At 40.0% G+C, this 12158-nt stretch overlaps 1 protein-coding gene across 3 annotated transcripts in view; it reads left to right on the top strand.

The window, feature by feature from the left end:
• Positions 1 to 12158, top strand: part of SLC25A12 (solute carrier family 25 member 12) — a 221486-nt gene that overhangs the window by 151467 nt on the left and 57861 nt on the right. For all 3 annotated transcript variants that reach the window (XM_055379156.2, XM_031008529.2, XM_031008528.3), the window contains exon 5: positions 8878 to 9017. In XM_055379156.2, coding sequence (XP_055235131.1) covers positions 8878 to 9017 — 140 coding nt within the window. The remainder of the gene's footprint in view (positions 1 to 8877; positions 9018 to 12158) is intronic.

Raw genomic sequence — 12158 nt, 5'->3', positions numbered from 1 at the left:
GTCTCAACTCCCAAAGGAGTGATTTCAGCTCCTTGGGAGGCTGAAATGGGAGGATCTCTTGAGCCCAGAGTTTGAGGCCAGCTTGCACAACATAGTGATACCCAGTCTCTAAAAAATTTAAAACATTTTTTAAAAGCTGTACCCTGTTTCTGTTCTGGATTCCCTGGCTAGCTGGTTGGCTCTTTTGATGGTGCTCACCTATTTCCTAAGGACTTTGACCATTTCACCTTCTGTCCCTGCCTTCCTAGTTTTAAGGATCCACTTTGAGACAAATTTTCTTAAGTAGAATGAGAGAAATAATAAAAGAAAGTTTCCTTTCATATTTTTAAGAGGGAAAATATTGAAACTGTTGTAGCAAATGCCATTTAACAAGATTTCTAGGCACTGCTTATTTCAAGCCATATTCAAGACTACAGAATTTATGCATAAGGAAGTACTTAACTTGGAGTTTATTTTTATAGGATTTTGGATCTGGGGTAAAGGTCAGTTTTCATGTTTGTACCCACTTAATAAAATGAATTGTGCTTATGTATTTATAGGCACATGTTTAGGTAAAAGGAAATTTTAGATCCATTCTAAATAGAGTTAAATCCTTTTCACCAAATGGCCTTCTGTTTTCTAGTTTGGAGCTATTTATAGTTTTCTCTTGTGCACATGAGAGAAAGTTGGAAGACAATATTAGCTGCAATGTGTGAGGAAGTGGAGAAAACCTGTTATGCTATCAGCATCTCTTGTAGACTATGATGATAATGTTATCTGTGTACTTGTATATATTGTTCTCATTTATGCTTTTTTTAGATATGATTTTATACACATCAAATTATATACTTAAACTGTGTGCATCTTTGCAAGTATTTATATAAGTAGTAATATTGAACATTTACTTGAGTGTTTTTATGAGGTTTTTTGTTGTTAAAGATACCTCTGCTCTGGGGAGAGGACTTAGATTGAGGCCTTGGAAATCCATTTCAGAACGTGAAAGCTCAGGAAACGGTTCTGGAGTTTTTTTAAGAGTGAATAAAATATTAGTTAATTGTTGCCTCTTTGATGTTTCTTTAATAAAACTTCTAATGCATGCCGTGGATAATTACTTAATGGTTTGTATATCTGTTACTGTCAGGTGGCATGAGCCTTGTAGAGGCCATTGCATGACTGGTGTGTGCTAGCTACAGTGTAAGTTTGCCTTGGTCTCACCATTGTCCACAAGTGTACTGGAGATCCTGTTCAGTACTATTAGATTCAGGTAACCTAGATAAGCAGTTATACTACATTGTGTTGTCAGTAGCTGCCGTGCATTTAAAATCCAAATTAAAAAAAAGGCCGGGCGCAGTGACTCATGTCTGTAATCCCAGCAGTTTGGGAGGCTGAGGTGGGCAGACTGCTTGAGCCCAGGAGTTCAAGACCAGCACGGGTGACATGGTGAAACCCCATCTCTACTAAAAACACAAAAATTAGCCGGGTGTGGTGGCACATACCTGTAGTCCCAGCTACTCGGGAGGCTGAGGTAGGAGGATTACTTGAGCCTAGGAGGTGGAGGTTGCAATGAGTTGAGATTGTGCCATTACACTCTACCCTGGGTGACCGGAGTGAAACCCTGTCTCAAATGAAAAAAAGGCCTATTGCCTTACTAAAGATTTAATCTTTTTTTTTTTTTTTTTTTTTTTTTTTAAGGGGCCAGGCGCAGTGGCTCACGCCTGTAATCCCAGCACTTTGGGAGGCCAAGGCAGGAGGATCACAAGGTCAGGAGTTTGAGACCAGCCTGGCCAACAGGGTGAAACCCTGTCTCTACTAAAAATACAAAAATTAGCCGGGCGTGGTGGTGGGCACCTGTAATCCCAGTTACTTGGGAGGCTGAGGCAGGAGAATAGCTTGAAACCAGAAGGTGGAGGTTGCAGTGAGCTGAGATTGCGCCACTGCACTGCAGCCTGGGTGAAAGAGTGCAACTCAGTCTCCAAAAAAACAAAACAAAACAAAACAAAAAAAACCCACAACAAACTGTTGTCTGTTAACTAACAAAATGAGTATGAAACATGTTACATGTTCTGAGTCCTCTATTAACATCAACATTGTGTTCCAAATTTGGTGTTTGCCTAGGAATGGACACTCTTCAAAGTAAACTTTTCCAAGGACACATCCTCACCCTCTGACTGAAGAAACCTCAAAAAGCAGAGATTCCTTTAAATGTAGTACTATGTTTGACCATTAATACATATAGCAAATAAAAATGTGTTCCATTTGTGCCTCTGAAATAGGCTGTTTTTCCCTGAAGGAGAGAATAAATTGGGATGGGTTAGGCACAACCACTGTTATTATTTTAAAGAGCCAGGAGATGGAAGTGTAGTTATGAAAAATGTACCCTTTCTCACTGGAAACAAAGCTATAGACATGCAATAATATGAAATTCTATGGTGGCCAGGTGCAGTGGCTCACGGCTGTAATCCCAGCGCTTTGGGAGGCTGAGGCGGGAGGATCACCTGAGGTCAGGAGTTCAAGACCAGCCTGGCTGGGCTGGGTGCAGTGGCTCATGCCTGTAATCCCAGCACTTCGGGAGGCCGAGGCGGGTGGATCACAAGATCAGGAGTTTGAGACCAGCCTGGCCAATATGGTGAAACCCCATCTCTACTAAAAATACAAACAAATTAGCCGGGCGTCGTGGCGCATGCCTGTAATCCCAGCTACTTGGGAGGCTGAGGCAGAAGAATTGCTTGAACCCAGGAGGTGGAGGTTGCAGTGAGCCAAGATCAGGCCACTGCACTGCAGCCTGGGTGACAGAGCAAGACTCCATCTCAAAAAAAAAACCAAAAAACAAAGACCAGCCTGGCCAACATGGTGAAACCCTGTCTCTAGCAAAAATACAAAAATTAGCCGGGCGTGGTGGCATGCACCTGTAATCTCAGCTACTACTTGGGAGGCTGAGGCAGGAGAATTGCTTGAATCTGGGAGGCAGAGGCTGTAGTGAGCCAAGATCATGCCACCGCATTCCAGCCTGGGTGACACAGTAAGACTCCATTCCCCCCGCTTCAAAAAAAGGGAATTCTATGGCGGCCAGGCATGGTGGCTCTTGCCTATAATCCCAGTACTTCGGGAGGCCGAGGCAGGAGGATCACTTGAGGCCAAGAGTTCAAGACCAGCCTGGGCAACATGGTGAAACCTTGTCTTTACTAAAAATACAAAAAAATTAGCCAGTTATGGTGGTATGCACCTGTAATTCCAGCTACTTGGGAGGCTGAGGTGGGATAATCTCTTGAACCTGGGAGGCAGAGGTTGCAGTGAGCCAAGATCACACCACTGGGCCGGGCACGGTGGCTCACGCCTGTAATCTCAGGACTTTGGGAGGCTGAGGCGGGTGGATCACGAGATCTGGAGATTGAGACCATCCTGGCTAATACGGTGAAACCCTGTCTCTACTAAAAATACAAAAAAATTAGCTGGGCATGGTGGCGGATGCCTGTAGTCCCAGCTACTTGGGAGGCTCACGAATGGCGTGAACCTGGGAGGCTGAGGTCAGTGAGCTGAGATTGCGCCACTGCACCACTCCAGCCTGAGCAACAGAGCAAAACTCCGTCTAAAAAAAAAAAAAAAAAAAAGATCACACCACTGACTTCAGCCTGCATGACAAAGACTTTCATAAAAAGAAATGAAAATTCTATGATAATAAATATATAGCTTAATTTGGTAAGAAGTAGAGCTTCTCCTGAGTATTCAAATTAAATCAGGAAGATTTTTTGATTTTTTTTTTTCTTAGTGTTTCTTTCGGATATTGCAGAGAAGTTTTTTTTTTTTTTATTATACGTTAAGTTTTAGGGTACATGTGCACATTGTGCAGGTTAGTTACATATGTATACATGTGCCATTCTGGTGCGCTGCACCCACTAACTCGTCATCTAGCATTAGGTATATCTCCCAATGCTATCCCTCCCCCCTCCCCCAACCCCACAACAGTCCCCAGAGTGTGATATTCCCCTTCCTGTGTCCATGTGAGCAGAGAAGTTTTTTGTTTTTTGCTTTTTTTTTTAGTACTCAAGGCTATTAGAGTAGCTTAAGAGTTCAAGGTGAAAGGAAAGGTGGAGTGTTATTAGTTTTTATGCTATTTGATGATAGACTGTTGAAGCATCTAGCTTCAATAATAATAGTATGTATGTATGTATGTATGTATGTATGTATGTATGTATGTATGTATTTATTTTGAGACACGGTCTTGCTGTGTCGCTCGCCCAGGGTGGAGTGCAGTGGTGTGATCTCGGCTCACTGCAACCTCCACCTCCTGGGTTCTAGTGATCCTTCTGCCTCAGCTTCTCTAGTAGCTGGACTACAGGCATGTGCCACCACGCCTGACTAATTTTTCCTATTTTTAGTAGAGACAGGGTTTTACCATGTTGACCAGGCTGGTCTCAAACTTCTAACCTCAGGTGATCCACCTGCCTTGGCCTCCCAAAGTGCTGGGATTATAGGCTTGAGCCACCACGCCCAACCGATAGATAGTCTTTAAATATGAACTCATCTTTCCTGAGAAATGGACCTTTACATATATTTGACAGCAGGACTACTCTATTGATTGTGCAGTAGTCCCTTCTAGAGGTAGGTAAAGGGCTAATAGAAATACTTTCTCTCAGAGAAACAGGAGGTCATTCAGGAAACTAATGACCATCTGAGAGTAGAACCCAGAAGTCTGGGACTGAGTCTACATGCCATGTTGGTTGGGACTTCCTCTACAAGTTCCTGTTGTTGGTCTTTTTGTTGTTGTTGTTGTTTGTTTTCCCTTGTTTTCTTTTTTGGCTTCCCAGTTGTTCCTCCTCTTTCCTCCCAATTTTTCCTTCATTGAAAAACTCTTCACTTCTATAAGTCTCACCATTGTTTTTGTTCAGCTATGTACAAGGATATTCACCATTCATGGTGGGAGTCCTAAAAACCTCTCTGACTTCACTTTAAGAACTGTGCAGGTGAAATTCAGCTACGGAGGAACTTTTCCCCCTGACAATAAGAATGTTTGGTCTCAAGCCTATAAGTTGGTTGTAGTGGCTCCTGCTGGGCTGGAATCCTTGGAATAAGGATGTCGTTGGGCTGATGGTAGGTGGGCTGTGTCACAGGGCTGATGGCTTGTATACCTACAGGAGGAGTTCTCTGGCCACACCGTTGGTACAGCAGCTCCTTCCAGGCTCATTCATGGAACAGGCATGGTGGCAGTCTTGGAGAAGAGTGCCAGCCCCGGTCAGAGGTAATTTTGTACTGCAGAAAGGTGAACAAGACCAGTAGGAAGTGCCCATAAGAACCAGGGGAGGGATGAGGGTGGATGAGATGGGGAGACACAGTATGGGTTTCTGGGGAAATTAAAACCTCTGTTAAGACATATTTACATAATATATATGATTTAATGTGTATTTCGTCTAGTCCAATCATCATAAGTGACTGATACAGCTAAACTGACTAATGTTACACATCTGTGAACATTTTTACTTAATCACAGTTGTCACCATTACCTGCTCTCCTGACAAATCATTGTGCTCCTCTCCTTTGAGCAAAGAGAACATGACAGGCTACTTTTGTATTTAGCCCCAGTTCCCTTTTCAATGGAAGTATAAACCATCCCTTTCATAAGCCCATGCTCTGCAGGAAGTGAAAAAGTTGTCTTTTGTTTTCTATATGTCAGAAAACTAATGGATTCCTGGTTCTCTTAGCTATGCCAACCTAGTATAAAATACTATATCGTGATTTTGCTGCCAATAAGATGTGACTGTCATTTCCCTTTCTTCCAGGCCAGAACTATGCTACAGAAATAGCATTCTTAAACATGGCAAAAAAAAAGATCCTTGTTTGCCACTGGAAAGATGGGATTCTCTCTGGGGGTGGGTGGAACTTGCTATGCAGTTTCAGTTAGATGTATTTGGTATATTTGAGACTATTGGTGTTCCCTTTCATGTCACGCAGGACCTGATAAAGCTGTGTAACATAAAAACACCAGCTGTTTGAGTTATTACCTCATACAAGCATAAGCTCTCCAGTTCTGGAGCTTTTATATAATTTTATTTATCACATTCTGATTAAAGTGGCAATTTCTGAATTGGACTTGAAAACAATAGTTCTACTAATTATTTCTGTGTATCTGAATCAGTCTCAGGCACTTGGTAGTAGAAACAATGATAACAGAAGAGAAGTAGAATACATCTCCAGAAGTGCCAAAGTAGGTTTGTAATCTTGTTAGTTCTAGTAATTATAGTAGTCCATGATGTGTCTTTAAAAAACCCTAAAAGTATCAGAGTAAATAAACCACAGCATATAATAATGATCATAACAAAACCATATATAAAGCTGTCAAGTGACCACTTTGGGAGAAGTAGAAAATGTCCAAATACTCATGGAAAATGACACTTCTGTATTTGGGGAGATCACTATGACTAATTTAGACCATCATTTTAATTGTTTCAGAGACATTCTAAGATCTTATTTAGAGATGGCTAAGAAGTTTATGAAATAGGATATCTAAAGTTTTTATTACAGAGATATTTTCCAGATGTAAATTATACATTATAAATTTAGTTCATAAATATCCTTTTTGTGATAATAGAAACTTTTTTTTCGAGACAGAGCCTTGCTCTGTCACCCAGGCTGGAGTGCAGTGGCGCAATCTTGGCTCACTGCAACCTCCGCCTCCCGGGTTCAAGCAATTCTCCTGCCTCAGCCTCCTGAGTAGATGGGATTACAGGCATGTGCCACCATGCCTGGCTAATTTTTGTGTTTTTAGTAGAGACGGAGTTTCACTATGGGGACCAGGTTGGTCTCTGACTCCTGACCTCGTGATCTGCTCGCCTTGGCCTCCCAAAGTGCTGGGATTACAGGTGTGAGCCACTGTGCCCAGCTAAAAAATTTTTTATGGATAATTGAATTTTCTTAGCTTGAACGCTTTTGCATTTTGGACTTTATTTTATATAGTTTCATATTTGAGATTCTGATATTTTCTTATTATATAAAAGGGATTCAATTTTATTCTACCATTATATAAGAATTATCTAGGTAGTAATATATACATTTGTTATCAAATAATTATATTTTAACTCTTGAAATAACCTTTAAAAGGTTACCATGAAATAACTATTCCCTTTAATAATTGTAATGTTACTTAATTAAATATAGTAATTTGTTCTAATTTGCTTTCCATTTTTAATTTTTTTAACTTGAAGATGAAACACTTCTTTTTGTCAGACCTTAAAAGTAAGAAATTAATTAATTTGGGACTAGAAACAGCTAATTAATTAAGTTAGAAAGATCCTAAAAATCTTTAATAATCTGCTACAATATTTGTAGCCCTAAATATTTTCTGCTATCTTTATTATTTTAATTGTTTTGTAAACTTTAACATATTTTACAACTTCGAAGTTTCACATAGATTTAAGGATCATCTTTTGTGTTGGTTAGAAACCAGGATCCCACAAATTGCTATTGGGTTAATTCTTCGCTTTTTAAATTTGTATTTATGTAAGGTGAAAACGCTTGACCTATTGAAAACTCTGAAGTATTTGTCCCTACTTAGGGAAGAAATGAATCCTGCATTCCATTTGAAAGAAATGATGAGACTCCCATCTCCCCAGTGACATCCAATGCCTTCTTCCAACTTTGCTGATTGCTGCAATCTATTCAGAGCTATTATATTGACTCTAGACTGGTAGAACGTCCAGTTCAGAATTCTTACATTCCCCTATCCCAGTAGTAATGCTTTTATTAAGAAAAAGTGTATGTATATAAAACTAAAGGGAATCCATTAAACCATTTACAATATGAGATCAGTATCTTATTTAAAGAATTTGCAGAAATTAGAGAAAATAGCATAGTTGGAGATTATAAAACTTTAAATGTGTATTTACTAATTCTCTAGTATAACTGATAGCTATCGATGGCAAAACCCTTTCACTAATAAAATTGGCTGAAATTTGAAAATAATTTTGTTCTTAAGACATCAGTAAAACAGGCTTCCTGCTTTCTTAACTTTGTTCATGATTTTTTTTTTTTTTGGCATGAGCTTCTAAATTAGTTTATCCAGTCTATGCTTGTTAAAGTACCAGTCATTTGTGAATTGACTTTTATAGTAAGTATAGAACTCTGTAAGAATGTAAATAACGTTGTTAGTGCATGAAGACAAGCTGCCAGAGGGTTTTGGTTGTATGTTACACAGTGTGACTAGTTCCTATCTAAAAATTAGTGTACCGTATTTAGCTCTTTATTTAAAAGTGAATCACTAATTTAACTTATCTTAAAATATTTTAATAGTTCAGACTAATAATCATGGATTTTATGGGGATTTTGAAGCTTTGTGTCAAGACCATATTTTTAACAATATCAGAAGCTTTTAATAAGGTGCTTGCTGCTGAGCTAATGATATGCTTTTGATAGTTTTTCTTATACCTATCTTCAATAGACATATTCAGGCTAGTGTGAATGTAATAATCAAGCCTCAATCAAACCATACTTAGTATGACAAATATTGCATTATACTGTAATTTAGGTATTCATGCTTCTGATAAAGGGTTTAATTCGACTCCTTGAGAAACTGGGAAAACACTATTGATTTTATACGGGATGTAAAATAGCAGCCATTTATAATGTGAGATAGAAATCACTTTCTAATTAAAATTAAATAAAGAGAAATTAAGAATCTCATGGCCTTATATGCAATGGTACATATTCTTAAGTGTAAAATTATATTTTTTGTATCAATTGTGTTCCTGCGCATGGTTTCTGGGCACACAAAAAAATTGCAGTTATTTTAATAGAAGCAGATGATATTGACTTTTAAAACTTCTCTTAATTTTTTTCTGTAGGAACATTGCAGTGGTTTAAACTACTTATTCCAGATATAATTGATTTATTTTTGTTTTCCCTTTTAAGAAAATGTCAAAGAAATTTTTGGACAGACTATTATTCATCATCATATCCCTTTTAACTGGGATTGTGAATTTATCCGACTGCATTTTGGGCATAACCGGAAGAAGCATCTTAACTACACAGAATTCACGCAGTTTCTCCAGGTGAGCTTAGTTTTCATAACAGGTATCAATATATACTATTCTTCTTCTGTGTCCTTCGCTTTGTATTTATTAAGTTTATTACAAAAATAGAAGTTCTCCATGGTATTTCACTCCTATTTTTTAAATTTCCCCCTCGCCAGAGACAACTTCTTTAAACTCTTAATAGCTGTTCCTTTCAGTGTTTACTTCCATTTATTTAAATAGTAAAGCACTTCTACTTTTTAATTTTCTACTTTTAAGTACTTTTTAATTGTATCCTAACTATAGAAGATTAGAAGCTAGTTCTTTCACGACCGGGCGCAGTGGCTCACGCCTGTAATCCCAGCACTTTGGGAGGCCGAGGCGGGCAGATCACGAGGTCAGGAGATCCAGACCATCCTGGCTAACGTGGTGAAACCCCGTCTCTACTAAAAATACAAAAAATTAGCTGGGCGTGGTGGCGGGTGCCTGTAGTCCCAGCTACTTGGGAGGCTGAGGCAGGAGAATGGTGTGAACCTGGGAGGCGGAGCTTGCAGTGAACTGGGATCACACCACTGCACTCCAGCCTTGGCGACAGAGCGAGACTCCATCTCAAAAAAAAAAAAAAAAGCTAGTTCTTTCACCTCTCTCCTCTCCCTCTCTATCACAGACTTGGACTTCTGTCACCTTTCCCCCAATATAATTATGTCATGATTCTGCTTAGATCAGTAATCCTATGAGTTACTATAATTTTGTAAATACTATTGGTGGCTGAAGTTATTATATATTTTTTTGAGACAGAGTCTGGCTCTGTTGCTCAGGCTGGCGTGCAGTGGTGTGATCCTGGCTCACTGTAACCTCCACCTCTTGGTTCAAGCAATTCTCATGTCTCAGCCACTCAACTAGCTGGGATTACAGGAGTGTGCCACCACACCTGGCTAATTTTTGTATTCTTAGTAGAGGTGGGGTTTTGCCATGTTGGCCAGGCTGGTCTTGAACTCCTGGCCTCAAGTGATCTGCCTGCCTTGACCACCCAAAGTGCTGGGATTACAGGAGTGAACCACTGCACCTGGCCTAAAGTTATTGTTCTTAGAGTTTCTAGTTTTCATTTGTTTAGTTTTCTGTGTACTAATACTAAGTCATTCTCAAACCTTGGCCCAATTATTAAGATCTCTTTTTAATGCGTTTAAAACACATTAGGTATTCTATTAATTTCATCTTCTTGGAGCTCTCCAGGAGCTTTCTTTCTTTTTTAAAAAAATTTGAGGTAAAATTTACATAAAATTAATCATTTAAAAGTGCACAATTTAGGCCAGGTGTGGTAGCTCACGCCTGTAATCCCAGCACTTTGGGAGGCTGAGGTGGGCAGATCACTTGAGATCAGGACTTTAAGACCAGCCTGGCCAACATGGCGAAACCTTGTCTCCACTAAAAATACAAAAATTAGCCAGGCGAGGTGGTGAGTGCCATAATCCCAGCTACTGGAGAGGCTGAGGCAGGAGAATCACTTGAACCCAGGAGGTGGAGGTTGCAGTGAGCTGAGATTGCGTCACTGCACTCCAGCCTGGGTGACAGAGCGAGACTCCATCTAAAAAAAATTAAAAATAAATAAAAGTGCACAATTTAGTGGCATTTAGTACGTTCACAGTGTCTTATATCTAGTTCCAAAACATTTTTATCATCCCAAAAAGAAACCTTGTTCCATTAAGCAGTCACTTTCTATTTCTGCTTTCCCCTGAGCTCTGGCAACTTCCAGCCTACTTTCTGTCTCTATGGATTTACCTATTATGGATATTTAATATAAATGGAATTGTACAATATGAACTTTTCTTTTTTTGAGACAGAATTTCGCTCTTGTTATCCAGGCTGGTGTGCAATGGCGTGATCTCAGCTCACTGCAACCTCCGCCTCCTGGATTCAAGCGATTCTCTTGCCTCAGCCTCCTGAGTAGCTGGGATTACAGGTGTGCACCACTATGCCTGGCTAATTTTTTGTATTTTTAGTAGAGGCAGGGTTTCACCATGTTGGCCAGGCTAGTCTCGAACTCCTGACCTCAGGTGATCCACCCACCTCAGCATCCCAAAGTGTCGGCATTATAGGTGTGAGCCACCACGCCTGGCCAAACAATATGAACTTTTGCATCTGTTTTTTTTTTCCACTTAGCATAATGTTTTTAAGAATTATCCATGTCATAGCATGTATCAGTGCTTTATTCCTTTTTTGTGGCTGAATACTATTCCATTGTATAATATAGTATAAATATGTTATATTTTGTCTGTCCATTCATCAGCTGATGGACCTTTGAGTTGTTCCCACCTTATGGTTATTGTGAATAGTGCTGCTATGAACATATGTATACAAATATTTATTTGAATACCTGTTTTCAGTTCTTTTGGCTATATACATAGGAGTGTAATTTCTGGGTCATATGGTAATTCTGTTTAACTTTTTGAGAAACCACCTGACTGTTTTCCACAGCAGCTGCACCATTTTCCTGTTGTTTCCTCACCTGCTTCAGGGCCAGAAGCCAGACTGTGTAAGCTCGCTGCATAGGAGTCATTCTGTGATCACCCTTCACTTTTACCTTGGAGAATCCATTTGCTGTTCTGTTACGTTGAACCTCCTGTTTGCTGCATTTTATCTCTTCTTTTATTGCGGTTTACTTATTTTTGGTAGAATACTTCCTGCAATGGCTTCTTGAGGAAAGTGGAATAAAATTTTTTTGAGACTTTTCATGTGTAAAAACCTCTTGTTCCAGCTGAGGGCAGTGGCTCACACCTGTAATCCTAGCACTTTGGGAGGCCAACTTGAGCCGGGGAGATCACTTGAGCCCAGGAGTTCGAGACCAGCCTGGGCAACATGGCAAAATGCCATCTTTACAAAAAATACAAAAACTAGCCAGGTGTGGTGGCACACGACTATAGTCCCAGCTACTCAGGAGGTGAGGTGGGAGAATCACTTGAGCCCAGGGAGGTAGAAGCTGCAGTAAACCATGATCCCACCACTGCACTCCAGCGTGGGTGACAGAGTGAGCCCTGTCTCAAAAAACAAACAGTCTGGGTGTTTTGGCTCACGCCTGTAATCCCAGCACTTTGGGAGGCCAAGGCGGGCTGATCACTTGAGGTCAGGAGTTCAAGATCAGCCTGGCCAACATGGTGAAACCCTGTCTCTACTAAAAGTGCA

Source organism: Gorilla gorilla, chromosome 11, assembly GCF_029281585.2.
Source record: "Gorilla gorilla gorilla isolate KB3781 chromosome 11, NHGRI_mGorGor1-v2.1_pri, whole genome shotgun sequence".
Lineage (NCBI taxonomy): Eukaryota > Metazoa > Chordata > Mammalia > Primates > Hominidae > Gorilla > Gorilla gorilla.
This window is presented reverse-complemented; position numbering and strand designations above follow the sequence as displayed.